Source organism: Plasmodium yoelii, assembly GCF_900002385.2.
Source record: "Plasmodium yoelii strain 17X genome assembly, chromosome: 10".
Lineage (NCBI taxonomy): Eukaryota > Apicomplexa > Aconoidasida > Haemosporida > Plasmodiidae > Plasmodium > Plasmodium yoelii.
In genome coordinates this window covers 1,718,452-1,738,219 of record NC_036182.2, presented here as the reverse complement: position 1 = coordinate 1,738,219, position 19,768 = coordinate 1,718,452, and the positions used below count along the sequence as shown (strand labels likewise).

Sequence of the window (19,768 nt, the reverse complement as noted above, 5' to 3'; positions counted from 1 at the left end):
AAGTAAACATATAACTTACATAGTAATTTTACATCTTAATATCGGTGTATATATATTAATATACTCAAATTGTTTTCATACATTATACTTATTTTAAATTACCATCACAAAATGCTTTTTATTTAATTTATGATAGTTAATTTTGTATATAATTTCTTTAGCATTTTATTATAAGATACAGGATTCAATTTTATTAACACTACAAATGTGATGTAATTTGCGAAATTATTTTATTTATGTGACCCGCTTTTATATTATTGTTTGCTCCGATTTGATGCCTTACAATATTAGACTTCATATAGAGGCTAATAATGGGAATTTTGATACATATATTTTCGTTTAATAATTTATAATATATATTAAATAAAATTAAATAAATCAATAAATATTATAAAAAATAAAATGAAATATAACCCCAATTCTATATAAATTTGTTTTAACTTTAATGCATGTGTAAATATATTTTATATTATTTTTTTCCAAAAAAAAATATATATTAAAAACAATAATTAATTAAAAATACAAACATTAAAAATTAAAGTTGGTTATTATATAAATATATGTTAATAATATATATTTTAAATTTTGGTCGAATTGAATTTAATCGTTTATCTTTTATAAATTTTCTTCGTTTGATTATATAGTTTATTAAAATTTTCACTTTAGCTACAATTTATTATATTTTATTTAAAATTATTTTTTGTTTTAACACAATACTTTGTATTTTACATATATACAAATACTGTTTTTAGCTGAAATTATAGAAATCATATTTTAATTACAGATATGTATAATATATATTTTTATATTTTTTAGTTGATGTGTTATTATTAACTTTAAAATAATATCCATATATAATCATTGTATGTAATTACATCTTTATTTTTTACAAAATAAATTTAAATTTAATGATATCAGTGAAATTATTATCCATAAATAAAAAAAACGTTTAATATAATTGAATTATACATATAAAATATTTTATTATAATTTGTACTTAAAAATCTGCCAAGGTTTAAATAAAGCACACGGAAAAATATGTGTATATATTGTTAAACATACATGTTGTGTGTATTTTGTTTTGGAAATCGCAATTATTATAATTGTTAATATATTTTATGAATATTGAAGACAAATATACATTCATAATATCACTTATGACTTGTTTTATTATATATTGTTTTATTTCATCATTTTTTTCATGTAATTTTGTAAATACAAGTAGTACCCCCCTTTACAGATCCCGCTAAATTGTATTTCTATACTTCTACTTAAAATAGGATAAAGTTAAGTGGAAAATACAAAAATATTGTTATAGTACGAGAATTTCTCTTCATTATTTATTAATAAATGATAATAATAAATTATCATATAAGCAGTAATAAGGAGAAAGGAATCGTATAATATATAATATTAAATAAATAAATATATATATATATATATTTATTATATTAAGGAATACAAAAAAGTATAAATTTAATATTTAATAATTTTACAAAAGCATTTGTTTATAATGCCACAGAGAACGGTGTTGTTTCCATATTTATTTTTTTAATAAAGTTCCATTATATATTTAATAATATATTTAAACCTTGTACAATTATAATTCTTCTTAAAAAATTATATAATAAATTGGGTGCAATTAATATATTGTAGCATTGGCATGCATAAATATATATAACACCATAAAAATTATTTTCCTTTCCTTAGATCAAAAAATATTATTTGACTAATATATTTTTATGTTTTGTTTTGCCAATTTTACCACATTAAAATTTCTACACTTAATATATTCGTCATTTAATTGACTTTCGTTATCTATTTTGTGTTGCGTGTGTCTTTAAGAATAAATTAAGACTGTTTGGTACAATAATATAAATCATAAGATATGTAGGTGCATACCCATATATATATTTGTTTATTTATATGTATATGATTTTATATTGTCCTATCTTTAATCGTGAATGTGAATAATATCCATATTTTGTATTACCTTTGATTTCTATATTGCAATTTGTTTGCATTTTTATATTTAAATATTGTAAATTACATGTTTATAATAATACGACACACAAAAAAATACATATCAAAATAAAAAAATCTCGAGTTATAAAAAATGGAAGATAATAATAACAGATCAAATAATATTGAAAATGGACAAATAGACTTATTAAATTGTAACAATAATAACAATGAAGATATAAAATTATTGAAAATTGAAAAAATTTTAAGTTATGACGATTTGGAAGCGTTTAATTCTATTCAATTAAATCAAGAAACTGAAATATTAGCTACGCCATTTCGATCCCAAGAAATTAATTTGAAAAATGATATTCCGTTATGTGCTCAAGAATTTTCTGATTTAACAGATCCATTATATATTAAAAAAATATGTTTAGAAAAAGTCACAGAATGGAATAAATTTACTGAAAGAGATATATATGTTAAACAAATATTAAGTGGATTAACAAATCAATTATTTGAAGTCGGATTAAAAGAATTTTCGGTTAGTCAAAATCCATCAATAAGAAAACATATTTTATTTAGAATATATGGAAAAGATGTTGGTGAATTATATAATACAGACATAGAGATTGAAGTATATGAAACGATGAGTAAATATAAAATATCTCCAAAACTATTAAACACATTTTCCGGTGGTCGTATAGAAGAATGGTTATATGGAAATCCTTTAAAAACTGAGGATTTACAAAATTCAAAAATATTAATTGCCATAGCTAATATGTTAGGTAAATTTCATACATTAGCTATTAAAAAAACTTTACCAAGTCATTGGGATAAAACACCATGCATTTACAAAAGAATACAAGAATGGAAAATACAACTTTCTAAATTAAAAAATATAGATAAATTTAAAGGTGATATAAATAAATATTATCAAGAATCTGATAAATTTATTAAATTTATGAATAAATATACAAAAGAAGATAGTATTAGGAATCATATAACTTTTTGTCATAATGATTTACAAGAAAATAATATTATAAATACAAACAATTGTTTACGACTAATTGATTTTGAATATGCTGGATATAATTTCATAGCTACAGATATAGCAATATTTTTTATCGAAACATCTATTGATTATTCTACAGACACTTATCCTTTTTATGAAATAAATAAAAATCAATATATATCATATGAAAAAAGAAAATTGTTTATTAATGAATATTTATCAATTTATTTAGGAAAATCACAAATACCGTATGATCAAAAAGTTGCCGACTCAATTTTAGATGCAATTGAAATTCACGCATTAGGTGCTAACTTATTATGGGGATTCTGGTCGATTATTCGAGGTTATCAAGTAAAATGTTATAATGAATTTGATTTTTTCCTATATGCGCAAGATCGATTTAAACTGTATGATGAACAAAAGGCATATTTACTTTCAAAAAATCTTATTCCAGACTATGATTAAATGCATAATAAACACCTTATAAAAAAACAAATTATAGCATTTATACTAAAAATTTAATGTGTTTGTTTCTACTCCAACTAAAAAACAAATATATTATATATATATTTACTACCTATAACTAAGGATTAAATGAGTTTGAATGGAACATTAATTAAATATTTATTTAATGCATCATCAGCGGCATTTGGGCAAAATGACTTAAATATCATAAAATATGCACTTTCAAACATTTTTAATTATATCATAATGATCATTGCTAATTTTTTTTAATAAATCATTTAAATATGCTTAAATTTAATTTGATAGATAAAACTAAAAACTCACATTATATATTATTAACCTTTTAAAGATTTGTTATAATTTTATTAACACACAAAAATTAAATATTATAAAATAAGAGAATATTTTCCACGCTATGATGTTTCGCTTTTTAATACTAATATATTTTTTATGTGATAAATAAGATATGTATATGCACCTATATTGCTAAAAACGCAATTCGGAAAAGCATATTATACATAATAAAGTGTATTTGTGTTTATTAAGACTTTTATTTTTAGTTATTCCGCTTTTTATAACTGTGTATTCAAAATATGTAACACATATTGTGAATTTGTGCAGTTTGAGTGTAGTACCCTGTTGTTTAACTTTAAACATAAATATATTTTATTCAACAACAATTGCCTTGTTATATTTTCCCATCCATATGAGTTCATATTAGTATATAAATGTAAACTAATATATTCAAAGGTTTTGTTAAAAATAAATATATATTTTTGGTATCATTATGGTCTCAATGTTGTTGCAACTATTTTATCATTGTTATAAAAATAGTTAAATGCACATGTAAAATCGATATTTTTTTCATTAATACTATCAAAAAAAAAATTGCCTATTATTAATAAAATAATCAATAAATAAATGAATAAATTCTTGAAAAATAAATAAATATGTATATATTGGAAAATAATATGAATAATTTATATAGAAATATTATCCTTGGTGTTTTTCTATATTACCATTTTTAATAATATCCAATTAAATGATATATCGATTTTGCCTTACACCTTTTCACATTTTTTTCTTTTTTTTTTTCTTTTTTTGTGATAATTTTATTCTTTTTTCATGTTCCTAATAAAAAATTATAATATTTGTAACCATCATTCGAATATATATGCATGTGTTTGTGTATTGGATATATCTATATATGTATACTTATAGTGATAGTATCACAGCACTCGAATTCCCTTCATTTAAAAAAAAAATTGATGAACGCCCATACCTTTTCTAGTGATTCGTGAATTTCGTCTTCGTATTTTTCTTTCTTTTTTATTTGTTCTCTCCACATGTTTACGTATATCTGAAAATAGTGCAATTGTATGCATTATTGTTTTTCCACACTCTCATTTATATGCAAACATGCATATTAACATACAATAAATTCTTTGTTTATTTTGTTACCATTTTATTTAAATTTTTTCGTCTTTCTTTATTTTCAATTTCAATTCTATAGACAAAAAATGAAATATCGATTCAAAAATGTGTCACACAATTCATTATCGATTTTAACTAATTTGTTTTAATATTTTTCGTTTATTATATAAAATATTCATAAATCGCGTGTGCAATGTATATATATTAAGAAATAATTATCAATCTATATACACAAATTTAAATATTGTATTTTTCGTAAATCATTACATAGAGCATTCCAATGACATAATATAGGTGCGCATATAATTTTCTTCCTTTTCCATTTTATCATTTTCTTTTTTTTCGATTTGAGTTTGTTTTATGCATAGTTCTTTATTTCGTGTCAAATATTCAATTATTTTTCGATTTTGATAATGAGCTAAAAAGATCAACAGACAAAAAATAAGTTGAAGAACAATATAATAGACTAATGACAATATTGTTTCCATTGTGAATTAATAATATTTGATTCTTACTAAAATTGTTATTTTCAAAATTCATTTTAATAATATATTTATTCATTTTCAGCATTGAGCACAACGCATCTCCATTATTCTATAATTAAAAAAATAATAACAATAATAATATCACAGAAAAATGATTATATATATTAATATTTTGAACCATGCGTTGTACATATATGTTTTACCATATTCATATTACTATTGGCTATGTTCACAATTTTAATCACTTTGTTATTTTTGATAGCATCAAAAAAATTATTGACATTTTCACAATTTTCTCCTTTATTTGTTAAATCATTGCCTTCTATATTAAGAGAAAATAAATACTTGTTTTTCTGAAAAAATCATAATTTTTAAATTATGTCTTTACATAAAATATCCAATATTTTGTTCGAAGATATGTCATTTTTCAATATTATACAACAAGTACTATATTTATAATGTACAATATATAATTGCTTTATTTTCATTTCTATATTGTTCGATACATTAGTCTTTCCTAATCATATGTTATATGCAGTACCGGAAAAAACGTTATAAAACGATCCAAACCATTGAATGTTATTTTATTATAAGATAAATTCAATATTTTAACATTTTTTTGTAAGCATAAATCTAATATAGCTGAAATGTAATTATCGGAAAGCCATCTTCTTGATAAATCTACATTTAAATGTTTAGAAATATGTTAACAAAATTAACATTATATCGTTTATTAATACATCATTTTTAATGTATATATATTCTTATATTTATAATATTCATACATATTCATATGTATTATATACTTATTTCATCCTTTATCATCAACATACCTAAATAATAAATGTCATTAACATTTATGTTAGAGAAAAAATACAATCTCATTGGAGATATATATAAATCATGAAAAGAAAAATAAATATCATGAAATTTATTATTTTTCATTAAAAATTCAAAATAATTCAAAATCATTAAATAGTTATAATCTATATTTTCTTTATTATATTTTTCTCTTTCAACAAGTTTCTTTTTCTTTTTTTTTATATTATATATCTCTAATTTTTTTTGTCTTTTTTCATCGTATATTTTTTTTTTCTCTTCTAATATTTTTTTCTCTTCTTCAAACTCCTTTTTCCGTTTTTCCTCTAATTTTTTTTGCTGTACATTTGTGGAGCATAAAAAATAATAATGAAACGCTAATTACAACACATTTTACACAAATGTACATGGACATACATGATACACAAGAATAAATATTCAATAATTAACCACCATAATAAATATTTTTTTTTAAGTTTATCACTTTATATTTTTTAAATTCCCGATTTCGTTCATTGTTCGGATATATATTTATAATATTATGGACAGTTAAACTTAAAATGTTTTTCTTTTTAGAATTTTCTAAATAAAAAAATACATACACACACAAAAAAATAATCAATAAATTAATTATTCAAATAGTTTTATAAAATAATGGTTCTAATTAATAGTACAATCATATTCATTTCGAAAATATTAACTACAATTTAATATTTTTTTATATAAATACTAAATATTTAAAATAAAATTATATAATAAAACCTAAGTTTTTAGAGGATTCATCTTCTTCACTATCCACAAAACTTAAGTTGTCACTTGACTCATATGCATTTGAAAAAATGTTATATGCTTCTAAAATGTTGTTTTCTATATATATAGAATTATTTTCTTCATTTTCCTTTTTTATAATATTATCATTAGAAATTTCTGCGTCTACACCTTCTTTCTCCATATATTATAACAATAACATAATATTTTATATATTAAGTGTTTTATTATAATTTTCCCTCCTCACTAATCACAAGTTCATATTTTAATTTTAATCTACATACAATTGATATATTTTTAATTTATTTAGTATTATTGTGTAAATATACCTATTATTTGCTTAATCATTATAAATGAATAAACAGACAAACATATGCATACACATTAAATAATATTGCCTATATGAATAAATGAAGACAATTTTATACTAAAATTAACAAAATTATTATTATATTTTTTTGATAATTATTATCATAAAGTTTATAATAATATACTGTGTTCATACTTTTTAATTACAAATAAAATAATAATACCAAAAATTAATTATATATATCTACGTATGTCTCTATTTCCTTTGTAATACATATTAATAGCTTATTATTTCACTTATGAGAAGGCCTGTCATATTTTTTCATAAATTATAAGTAAAATATATATATACACACGTGTATTAATGTGGTATTTAATTATTTCCCCCAATAAATAAATAAATATATATATATATACTATATACATATTATTAATATGATACATTATTCGCCAGGATTACGAAAAATATGTAGTTAAAAAATTCTCTAATCTTTTTCTCGAGTAGCTTAGATTATTCTATAAAATTATATATAAAAAAGAAATAATTATGTAATTAAATGAATAATAACTTGGATAGACATTATAATAATGATTCATATAGTAATAATGTAAAAAAGTTTAGTTACAATTTGATATATGTCAAAATTTTGAATATTATCTCCAAATTTTATGCTTTTATATCCTTTCTTCGAAAGTTTTATCTCTTCATTTACAAGCAAGGTATTCATTAAATCTTATAAAAAAAAAATATGTTTTATGTTTAATATTATAAATTAACCAACATATGATACATATCAACAAATATTATAACATTAAAAGCTTACCATCTCTGTCTACATCATTTTTGTAAAAGACGATGGACACATCTTTCTGCAATTCTGATAATGAATCGAAAAAACGCATATATATATTACAGAAATTTGTAACATTTTTATTTTGTTTATTTTTCATAAATTTAAATATTTATTAAATTACTATAATTATTTAAATAAGATCCTATTAAAATGAACATCGAAAAATCGTTTTCATAGCATAGATTGTACTAAAAAAAATTAATAAAAAAATATATTTATTATCATATTAAAAATGTCTACACTTTTGATATATTCATATATATATATTTGTATGATTATTTTATTCTATACTATTGATTTTTTACCATTTTTTCGACTAATTGATCCGAATTTTCATGAGAAAATAGGAAATCTATGCTAAAATCTATTGATGACACTCGTATCTAATGCATATGTAGTAAAAAAATATATTAATAATTAATAATAAAAATGATAAATGACTTAAAATAATATATTATAAAAAATATTCACTATATTTTTCTATTTTCATCACACTACTACCTTTATTTTTTTCTCAGAAACGAAATAATTATAGTCTTTATAGTCAGAAAATAACACATTTTCGATGCCCTACAAAGTGAAGAATATTAGTATATAAACATATATATAAGAATTAATTTTGTCGTTCGATATTTCTCTTGCCTTCATAATTAAGCTCAGTTTTAATAGCCTCTAAAAAAAATATATTAATCAATCACGGTTTTTTCTTACAAATGTTTTTAAATCAATGGAAAATCGAATTGTATTAAAGAGATATGTTATATAAATGTCCATTTTATTGGATATTTTAAAATTCTTTTTTAATGACATAAATATGTCTAAATCCCTGTAAAAATAATAACACAACCATGCACATATATATGTGTGTTTTTTAATATTTATGTTGTACATTTTTTCATAGCATTTATATTACGATTGAATCCACCGCTTTCCTAAATCCCGTTTTATAAAGTTATTCGAATCTGGGTATAAAATAGAAAATACAAATATATATATATCAGAATGTGAATCATAACATATTAGGAAACAAATATTAGTACCCTTTGAATATATATGCATTCAACAATTTGCCTAGGTCACAATGTTATTATACCATTTATTTATAATATATATTTTTTATTTCTTTTAACCTTTTAAAATAGCTCCATACATTAACCATAATATACTTTTATTAACAAATGGTACTCCGAGAAAATCACTAGAATGCTTATACTAAAATTGAAGAAGTTCATTTATTTATATTTTTTAACTATTTACTATTTTCATATATTTTTTATTTTATTGTTCCATTTGCACTTATAATCATAATTGATTATTGTAATTTTTAATTAATTTTTTATCACTTACTAAATAAGATATAATAACCATGCAACTGCAAACACAAATTGGATAAATTGATTTTGTTATTCTATGGTTTTCTCCTGTTCCCTTATACACATGGTGGTCAATTATCGATTTAACATTATCTCCATTGCTAATAAAATAAAAAAATACACGATTAATTTGTGTGATATGCATATATATACTGCAACTATAATAAAATCGATGAAATACGAAAACCAAAAAGAAAATACTTACTAAATATTATTAGCCTCGAAATTGTTAAAGTCTACTAAACATATATAGTATTTATAATCATATTTTAGAACCTGTATAAAAAAGTGTAGACAAAATTATAAATAATATTAAAAAAATATATGCAACTTCTAATGCATGTATATGGTATTTCAGCGTTTTATTTTCCTTATAAAGCTTTACGTACATTTAATAAATGCTCATTATCGTTAAAAACTAAAATTTCTTCTGGATTTTTAATTTCACATCTTTCTAACCACCATTTCTCCTAATAAACAAAATTACATTATCAATAACGACACAAATGATAAATTATACGAAAAATTCCATACATATATCCCAAAATTCAATTATACTAATAATTATTTTAAACAGTTAATACAATTTGACAATAATTATATACATACACATATATATATATGCCTAATTTTTGTTTCTACCAAAATTTTAAGACGCATATCACTCCTTTTAATATTTATAACAGGAACAAAAAACATCAATGTATTATCTTCACTTCCTTTGTCTATTTTACCTTTTAAGCTATACCATATGTATAAAAAAAAACTATATATTATTGAAGAGCATACAGAGTCCTATAAAATATGTAAATAAATATAGTGTGTTTATCCATATGTATATTTTAATAACAAAAACAAAGGCAATAAAAACTATATTCACAAAATTTATATAAATATATATTCCCACTGTGTGAATGTTTTCTTTAATTTTCATGTTTTATATTTACTAAATCTGAGGTGTTATTTCCAAAAATGAAAACAAATTTAACCCTTCCATCTGTATCTGGCTCTTTGGAGTATTTTTTTAAGAAGTATTTACATGAAAATAGATAAACCGACAACGCACTGTTCATGTTGCTATTAATTTTACGCATTATACCGTAATATGTTTGAAAATCTATTACATCTAATATGCTATTATATATCACTCCCCTCTTCTTATCATTATCAATTATGTTTTTTATGTTTATCAAGTCTTCCTTATTTAGATCGAGCACTGTATAGTGATTGTATAAAAAGGAAAAGGAAAATATTAATAAAGTGCAAAAATACACAAACACATTTTTGTAGCATAATAATGAACCCAATTCAACGCATCATATATTTATTATATAAAAATGCATAACCCAAATAAAAATATATGAACCATGTTATAGTAAGAAAAATGCATTCCTATTTCAGGTTTTCATTGGTTATCATAAATATTTAAATATATAACATGTTGATGCATAACTATATATGCAGATATACACTCCCTTATTCACATATTAGGACTTAGTTGTATATTTATATGTTCAATTATATATATATATTATATTGCTTTTTGATTTTTTATTACGGTTATTAATATGATAAAACCACGGGGCTTGGGTTTCATCATATATATTTTCATCGTTCCATAATTCAGGGTCTTTATAGGAAAACATGCCTAACTCTTGATTTATTAAATTATTGTTTTGCATGATAATAAATGTAATAGATAGAACTAAAAATTCAATATCTCAGGTGTTAAATAATTTGTAAAAATAATTCAAACTATACACCTCGTTTTGTTTTTTATTTATTTATGATTTTTAATGGGTAAAACTTGTTTTAATATATGGAACATAATCGGCATATATGTGTAAGCATATGTATATTGTATATATTCATTATATGTGCTCCTAAAAAGTATAATTTTTCTCTTTAATCTCACATGAAATAACAAACTTTATATTTTAATTTAATCTATTTAAAAAAAAGTAAATCCTATATATATATTAAAAATACTTTAAAACTATCTGTATTCAGTTTTAATATTGAATTCGTGGTTAACTGTTATCTATTAGGCACGTTATTTGCCATGGTTTGTATGTGCATATTTATTTGCAATTATACAAGATTAGAGATACCTGTAAACACGCATATTTTAAAAAAAATTATTCTTAAATATGTATAAATTTAGGATTATTGAAAGGAGTAATAATAAATCACATATTAAAAACTAATAATAAGAAAATTTTAAGAAGAATAGTGAAAAAGAATCATCACAAAAATATAAAAAAAATCTATATAGCATATGAAATGGGAGAGGATCATATATACTTGGCTTTAAAAAAACGATATAAAAAATAAATCATATTATTTTTTTGTTTTACATATTTGATATGTTTTTTTCATTTGGTTTAGAATTTATTTGTGTGTTTTCAATGTTGAAACACAAATGAACAAGTTTATATCCCATTTTATCTCTTTTCCTTTTATTCCATTTTTTGTTTATATATTTCCCCCTACCACACACTAACAATGCATACACAAGCATATAAAATATAAATTTTAATTATTTTTTGTTAAATTATATATTAAATACATCTAAAATGCAAAAAAAAAATTAAAATATGAAACTCAAGCTTGTATAAAGGCATTTATATATTTGTTTCGTAATATACCACAAATGGTATCAAACAAATTTTGAAAATTTAACATTTGCGAAAATATATGCGAACAAATCACACGCATATATGTATATGATTTTCCATCGATCAGCGCTTTTATTAGTGTTATATATGTTCAGTTAATTTTGTCATCTATGTTTTTCTCCCATTAGTTTACCCATAAAAAAGAACAGAATGGCTAATATATGTTTTCGTTGCTTTATATCAAACAAAAATGCTAATGATCACGACCTCTTATATTTTGACAGATACTTTTTGAGCGATTATATTTGTGATAACAAATGTGAAGGTAAAAATGAAAAAGACAGAAACAACGATAATATGGAAAATGATTGCTGTGAAAAAAATGCAAACAAAGCAAATTCTTATTACCTAGATAATAATATGGAACAATTTCTTCAATATCTTAATACAGAAAATGAAAATACGCAAAATGAGTTTGAAAATCCATATCAAAAGGCTTATATAAATATGCATTTGTGTAAATTGTGTAATGGGTTACACAATATCGATTTAATAATGTTATATAATAAAAAGAGTCATTTTCATAATGATTTAATGAAAAATAAACTTACATTGGGTGTAAAAGAAAGAAAACAAATTATTCAAAATATTAATAATGCTATAAATGTTGCTAATAATCTTTTAAATAATGTTGACATCATATTATTTTTCTTATATTTATATATAGGAAAAGATATTAAAAGTATACAAGATTTCACCTTAGAATCATTTCAAAAAATTTATGAAAAAATAAAAGATCATATTATTATAAAAACTAAAATAAAAGATAACACTGTCAGAAACAATATATGTACATCCTTTACTTATACCTTAATTTATGTTTATTTAACATTTTATAAAAAAATATTTACATTATTAGATTTGAACGATGATATGATCAAATTTATTACCAGCCTATATAAAAATTGCACATTAGTTTTTAATATATATTCCTTCGATTACAATAATACAATTAAGGATGTTCATCACGAAAAAATTAACAATGACCAAAGAAATAATAATATTAATAATTCCAATAATCACAACATTGATAATAACGCTAAAACCGTTTGCCCCAATGGTAGTAGTGATGATGAAAACGATGATAACAAATTTAATGCAAAAAAAAAAAAATTAATAAATGATAACAATCAAAAAATAAATGTTTTTAATATTTTAGATGAAAACCATCCTTTATTAGATTATCATACTGAAGATATAAATAATTTAATACAAAATGATGACATGAAGACAAATTACTCTGATATAAATTTAAATTTCAATATAGATATATATGTTTCTATTAATAATTTATGCATTTTTGGATATTATAATAAATATAATAAAAATTGTTCTCAAACAAAATGGTTAATAAATAATTCATCTGTATCTCAAATATCAGTAGAGGAATGTATTTATGAAATTTTTGCAAAAATTTTTCCATCTTCCACATTTACATTTATGGCTGCTGGCAGAGAAGATAAAGATGTCAGAATGATGAATATAGGTCGACCTTTTCTTTTTACTTTAAAAGAAACAAAGTTTTCTTTTTTAAATTTTTATTTATTTTTTATTAAACTTAATAACATAGAATCCCATAACAACACTATTAATATATTTCACCAGAAAACTGTTCAAGAATTATTTCATTTGCTAAAACATTATAATAAAAAAGGAAATAATTCACTGAATCAAGTTACACATCAAAAAAAAAATATTATAACCTCCCCAGTAAACCCGATTAATACATGTTATGCATTATTGAGTAGGCAAAATACTGTATATTTATACGACCTTGATATTGGAAACATCTTAGCAGAAAAATCAAAGGATGTATTTTTGCAAGATAAAAATATAGCAAATTTACATATAAATACTAATTATAACGATGAAATTGAAGTGTTACTATCTGAGGAAATTAGTAAAAAGGATAATACCACAAATATTGACAAAAACGATAACATAAATTATAGTGCAAATGATGAAGAAAAGGCTGACCCCAATTATAATGCACAATTTGATAGTAATGTTGTTTTTTCCCCCAAAGCTAATAATACTAAAGATAAAAAAATTATGAATGATAATTCTCACATGTTAAATGATAAATCCTCTTACAATATTAGCAATTTAGTGGATGTAAAATTCAGTAATATTGCTTTTAGTACAAATTACGAATTAATTAAAAAAGTTATGAAATTTGGAGAGGATAGGAAAAAAGCATACAAATGCATCATATATCATTCGTGTGTAATGACTAAAGAAAAAATAATCGAAATTAATAAACAAGTATTAAATTATGAAAACTGTAACGATTGTGTATTAAATATTATCCAAAAAACACCAATAAGAGTACTTCATAGAAGAGGCTTACTTAATAGAAAAAGAAAAATATATGAATTTAAATTAGTTTTTATTCACAAACATTTTTCTTTGTTATATTTATTAGCTGAATCAGGTACTTATATAAAAGAATTTGTTAATAGTGATAGAGGCAGAACTTTCCCAAGTGTTAAATATTTCTTTGAAGATAATGCATTCGTTAATATTTTAAATTTGGATGTTTCAAAGTTTGTATACGATTTTAACAATAATTAGTTTTTTTTCAGAGTTATATGTATATATAATCCTTTGTACTTATAATTCAAATAATAAACAAAACCCGAATATAGTGTGGATTTCTTTCCCCTTATTTGTATATCGCCATTTTTTTACACATCCTAATAATGTTTTTCATTTTTTAATTTTACATTCATACATTATAGTTTTACTCCTATTTATATTCCCTTTTTTTATATTTTTTTCAAAACTTTGCCATTTTAAAACAAAAAGAATAATTCACCCTATATATATGATAGACAATCCACTCGCGAACTTTTGTGTGGTATATACCCGTAAAAAATAAAAATAACTTAAATTACAAATATGTTTTTTACATTTGAAAATATTTTATTTATTCCGATAAGTTCCTAAAATTTTTATTCATAATAAAGGTAATTATTTTCACCTGAAAATTTTACCGCGTACTTCGCATAATTTGTAACACAGTAAACAATTTTTTTTTTTTTTTTTTTTTTCATATTTAACACATTTTATTTCCATTACATGACCAATGTTGTTTTATATTTTTTTATAATCATTATGTATACATGGGCAAACATATATTACACTTTTCCTAATAACAATTTTAATAAACACGAATTTATTTATTACTTTTTTTTACACAACTTTATATATAAATAACGTGCACTTATATAAAAATATCCCAATAAACTTATAGATAATTAAAAAAATAATTATATATAAATAAAAGTAGTCATTTTTCATTTATTAATAATTTCCATTCGATCACTAATTTAGCATGCTTTTTTCATCATATTACGAATGCCTTTTATTTATATTTTTCACATTTATATATATTATAAATTAAAATATATTATTATTTTTTCACATTCAAAACACATTTTAAATAATCAAAAATGTATACACCTAAGAAAAATAATATATTTTTATAAGAAAATTATGGATAAATTTACTAAACGAATATAATGCATTCATTCACTACCATTTTGTAATGAAAAATTATAAACCATATACATTTTTTACCATGTTTGAGTAACTCATATGTATATTTTTATAAATATATTCATCGTTACTTATTTTGGCCAATTTTAATAATAAAATATTTTTTAAGCATACTATCCAACCTGTTTTAATTTTATTTTAAAACATATGACATTTACATTAACCCGTGATAAGTTTCACAAAAATACAAATAACTGTTCACTAATATTGAAGAGCATAAAGGGAAGAAGATTACAAAGTCAATAATTTTCAAAAATCATCACAAGTTCAATTATATTACCATATATGTGCGAACACGAGAATGACATCCGGATTGTTTAATTTATCGACAAAGAAGTTAGCAGGAAATCACATATATTTAGGAAAATGGCATGATTTTAACCAATGGAAATACATTGCACCTACGAATTTATTAAATATTATAAGACCTGTTGAAAAAACCAAAGCTATAACCCCAATTTTAGATAAAAATCCAGGTGATATATTAAGTTATTTAAACAATTCATACCATGGGAAAATAATAACAATAGATGATTTAAATAGTGAAGGTAAAAAAACAAATAAAATAAGAGGATCTGGTTTTCATGGTCCTGAAAGAACAGATATTTTTAGATTAACTTTGTATAATAGATTAAAACAAAAACAACCTCAAAGGATTGTACCAAGTATTGAGCATTTACGGGATGCTAACAAATTAGAAGTATCCATTGTTTGGTTCTTATGGTCATTTGTTATATTTTATTCTTCTATGTGTATATATGGAAGTAATTATATTATCAAAAATAAATCAAGTTCATTCCCATGGATGCCTAAAAGAACCGATGGGTCTAAGGGAGAAGGACCAATGTTTTGGTTTCTTGAGTAGACAAAAAATTGTAGTAACATATGCCTACAAAATCCTTTTAAAGAAAATGCCCTTATACGCGCATTCCATTCAATTGTTTATGTTTATACTTCACTTTGTACATATAATACACAAATATATTTATGTATACCTGTTAGTTATACACAATTATTTTACTTCATTTTTTCCTATTCCCTTTGCCTTATAACGTATTTTTTAGTGTAAGCAAAAAAATTTACCAATTTTATAAATTTGCCAAAATATATATTAAAAATAAAATGATTCTCAATATTAAAATATATTCATAAAAAGCGATCGATCAGTAATTATCCTAAAACGAATGTAATTAACTGCTAACATCATTAAGCAATCATGTTGTCAAAAATTATATTTAATCATATATATATGCGTGTATGCATATACATGTGTGTTTATATTAATTGGCGATGTTTCTAAATACGTTTGTTTTAAAAAAAATTTATGTAAAGCGAGAGAAACTAAGTTGCCATAGAAAAATGTAAAAATATATAAATCGTAAAAAATATATATGGAAAAATTAAAGGAAAAATTGTATATATGCATATATATATGAAATGAATAAACATGGACATAATACAAAACTGTTTTAGATAATTTCGCTTGAAAAAATAGCAACAGCGAAAAGGAATAAATAACTTTTTTTTTCAAAGACTCAATATTTAAATAATCGTCTCCAATTGTTTATAAAAATTTAGAAGAAAGAAAAGTACATCCAAACAATTTCAACTCCTTTTAACAAGATTCTCATATGGTCAATTGAGCCTTTTGATATAATATGTCGACTGACTCGGTTAAGTTGTTTATTATTTCTAAAACATTTTGATACATTTTTGTATCTGGCATATCGTCATACAAGATGAGAATACCAGCATTCTGATCTAGTGTGCCATTTAATTTTTTATCTAATATCATTTCTGACAATTTTGAGATAATTTTATTTATATCTAGGTTTAACTTTTGACCTATATAGTTTAAATCAATGCAACTATATGCTTCAATAATTTTTAATATATTTTTTTCTAACAACAATTCGTATAACTCTTTTAAGTAATTATATATAACTTTATCTATGTTGATAAGGAAAATATTGTATTTTATTACATTTTCAAATATGTCTAATGTTCTATTTTCATAACATTTAGATATATCTAATAATATTTGTATCTCTTTATTTGGTATATAATTTAATTTATTGTTTTCACATAAAATGGTGTTTATGTCTTTTCTATTATTTTCTTCCAATATTTTGCAAAGTAGCATATATTTCAAAGGTACAATAAGTTTTAAATTTTCGATGTTTAAATTTAAGCCAAAATTACCATTTATATTGTTATTTTCAGGGAAAATGAAAATAGGATTCTTATTATCATTATTTTCGCGAATATTACCAACATTGGAAGAAGTCAATTCCAGCAAGTTTCCATAATTATCTATTGTCAAATTTTTTATCAATTCATAGTTTAACTCAATTGGGTTAGTTATACAATAAATTTTTTCTTCATCAAGCTCTTGATAACTTGAACTAATTTTACATATAATATCACTATATATTAAATTAACATTATTCGACAATAGATTCATTTCATCGACATTTAACAAACTGTTACTACTGTCATAATATTCATAAAATGTATAAAATGATAATAGAAATGGACTAATCTGGCTTATACTTTTAGTTCTATTTTGAGAAGATATTGTACTAGTATTAATAATATTATGTATAATAACTGAATAAAAATCGTTATGTTTTTTACTTAAAAAATCGAGAGTGTTATTCTGACTATTATATATATATGTATATAAAGTTTCATAACATTCGTATAAATAAATATATGCACTTCTATAATCCTTTTCATATATATATAATATTCCAGATAACAAATCTATTTCACTATTAATATATATAGCAGTATTTATTGTATTAGCTATATTCTTAGCAAATGTTAATGAAGCTTTCATTTTTGTAGAATTTTTAAGTAACATATATATTTTGGTTTCTACAATATATAACTCAAGTAACAATGCTTTATCATCCACCTTCTTTACTTCTTTTAATAATCTTTCAATTAAACTTAATGCTGTTTTATATTTTTGTTTTAATATAAATAATATAATTATCTTTACTTCGATACGGCATCGTAGAAAATTCCTTTTTTTCTCATATGCCCAATTCATATACTTTTTAAATATTAAGTATAAAGTGCTAATATTACGTATCTTTTTGGATATTTTTTCAACTATGTTTCTTATTAATTTTGCTGTTTTAGCTTGTGGTAATACACTAAAATAATTCTCATTACTTGTTGTAAAATTAATTAAGTTATCAATATCTTTTTTATTAATGTAATAATCACACAATAAATATATTAATTTATCATTTATCTGCATAACCTTTTCATTCGTTACTTTTTTTTCAAATTCCTCTGGGTTACTATTATCATTAATATGTCTGTTCAATATTATGATTTTCTCAATCAAACTATCACTCATATGTGGCATAATTACCTCATCTTTTATTTTCAAATAATTACCATCGCATAATGAATCAACACTTTTTATTATTTCATCTTCTATTTCTTTATAAGCATTTTCTATCTCTTCAAAAGCTTCCATTTTGTTTATATTTTTCGAAAAAAAAAATATTATTTATTATTATTGGAGTATTTTGAGCGTGTGTGTGTGCTGACGCCGTAGAGTCTTAGTTTGCAACTACCCTTGAGTACAGAAGATTTGGGAAATATTGGAAATAAATATAAATAAATAAATATTTATATATATACACTTTTAGGGTTCACTTTAAATAATCAACGAAATAAATTGACTTTCCCTTAAGCACATACATATATTAATATACTCATATATTTTCTGAAAGAGTATTGCAAAACATTATACTATTAAAATGATAAAAACTATAACAATTTCTGGTTATATCGGAAAAATTTATTAATATAAAAATATGTATAAATTATATTTATATGTACTACTGCTACTACTTCTATTAGCAGCAATTCAACATAAGAGAATTATAATATTTTTTCTAAATATTAATGCTATGAAAAATAATTATATAATATCATTCAAAATTTGAATGTGTTTTTATTTTTCATAAGCAGCTAACGCAGGGTTTATTGTATGGTAAAAATAATCTTTGTGTCACAGAAA

General features: G+C 21.7%; 6 protein-coding genes across 6 annotated transcripts; 3 read left to right on the top strand and 3 right to left on the bottom strand.

Moving 5' to 3' along the window:
* Positions 1–2,116: 2,116 nt before the first annotated feature.
* Positions 2,117–3,442, top strand: PY17X_1042600 (choline kinase, putative; the record flags this gene model as incomplete). The annotated part of the gene is made up of 1 exon (XM_724010.1): positions 2,117–3,442. The coding sequence occupies one exon, from the start codon at positions 2,117–2,119 to the stop codon at positions 3,440–3,442; it is 1,326 nt and encodes a 441-aa protein (XP_729103.1).
* A 1,071-nt stretch (positions 3,443–4,513) lies between these two features.
* Positions 4,514–7,132, bottom strand: PY17X_1042500 (conserved protein, unknown function; the record flags this gene model as incomplete). The annotated part of the gene is made up of 10 exons (XM_022956374.1): positions 4,514–4,573; positions 4,725–4,802; positions 4,904–4,949; positions 5,144–5,294; positions 5,392–5,470; positions 5,565–5,714; positions 5,903–6,042; positions 6,195–6,519; positions 6,665–6,762; positions 6,943–7,132. The coding sequence occupies 10 exons, from the start codon at positions 7,130–7,132 to the stop codon at positions 4,514–4,516; spliced, it is 1,317 nt and encodes a 438-aa protein (XP_022813420.1).
* Positions 7,133–7,713: 581 nt separating this feature from the next.
* On the bottom strand, positions 7,714–11,166 carry PY17X_1042400 (conserved Plasmodium protein, unknown function; the record flags this gene model as incomplete). The annotated part of the gene is made up of 15 exons (XM_022956373.1): positions 7,714–7,773; positions 7,884–7,990; positions 8,082–8,135; positions 8,233–8,299; positions 8,417–8,494; positions 8,613–8,681; positions 8,823–8,937; positions 9,025–9,073; positions 9,242–9,323; positions 9,459–9,585; positions 9,690–9,760; positions 9,874–9,954; positions 10,127–10,279; positions 10,432–10,700; positions 11,043–11,166. The coding sequence occupies 15 exons, from the start codon at positions 11,164–11,166 to the stop codon at positions 7,714–7,716; spliced, it is 1,506 nt and encodes a 501-aa protein (XP_022813419.1).
* Positions 11,167–12,312: 1,146 nt separating this feature from the next.
* On the top strand, positions 12,313–14,736 carry PY17X_1042300 (pseudouridine synthase, putative; the record flags this gene model as incomplete). Its single annotated transcript, XM_724011.1, has 1 exon — positions 12,313–14,736. One exon carries the CDS (start codon positions 12,313–12,315, stop codon positions 14,734–14,736), a length of 2,424 nt encoding a protein of 807 aa, XP_729104.1.
* A 1,288-nt stretch (positions 14,737–16,024) lies between these two features.
* On the top strand, positions 16,025–16,588 carry PY17X_1042200 (cytochrome c oxidase subunit ApiCOX19, putative; the record flags this gene model as incomplete). The annotated part of the gene is made up of 1 exon (XM_724012.1): positions 16,025–16,588. One exon carries the CDS (start codon positions 16,025–16,027, stop codon positions 16,586–16,588), a length of 564 nt encoding a protein of 187 aa, XP_729105.1.
* A 762-nt stretch (positions 16,589–17,350) lies between these two features.
* On the bottom strand, positions 17,351–19,219 carry PY17X_1042100 (26S proteasome regulatory subunit RPN6, putative; the record flags this gene model as incomplete). The annotated part of the gene is made up of 1 exon (XM_724013.2): positions 17,351–19,219. One exon carries the CDS (start codon positions 19,217–19,219, stop codon positions 17,351–17,353), a length of 1,869 nt encoding a protein of 622 aa, XP_729106.2.
* Positions 19,220–19,768: the final 549 nt, after the last annotated feature.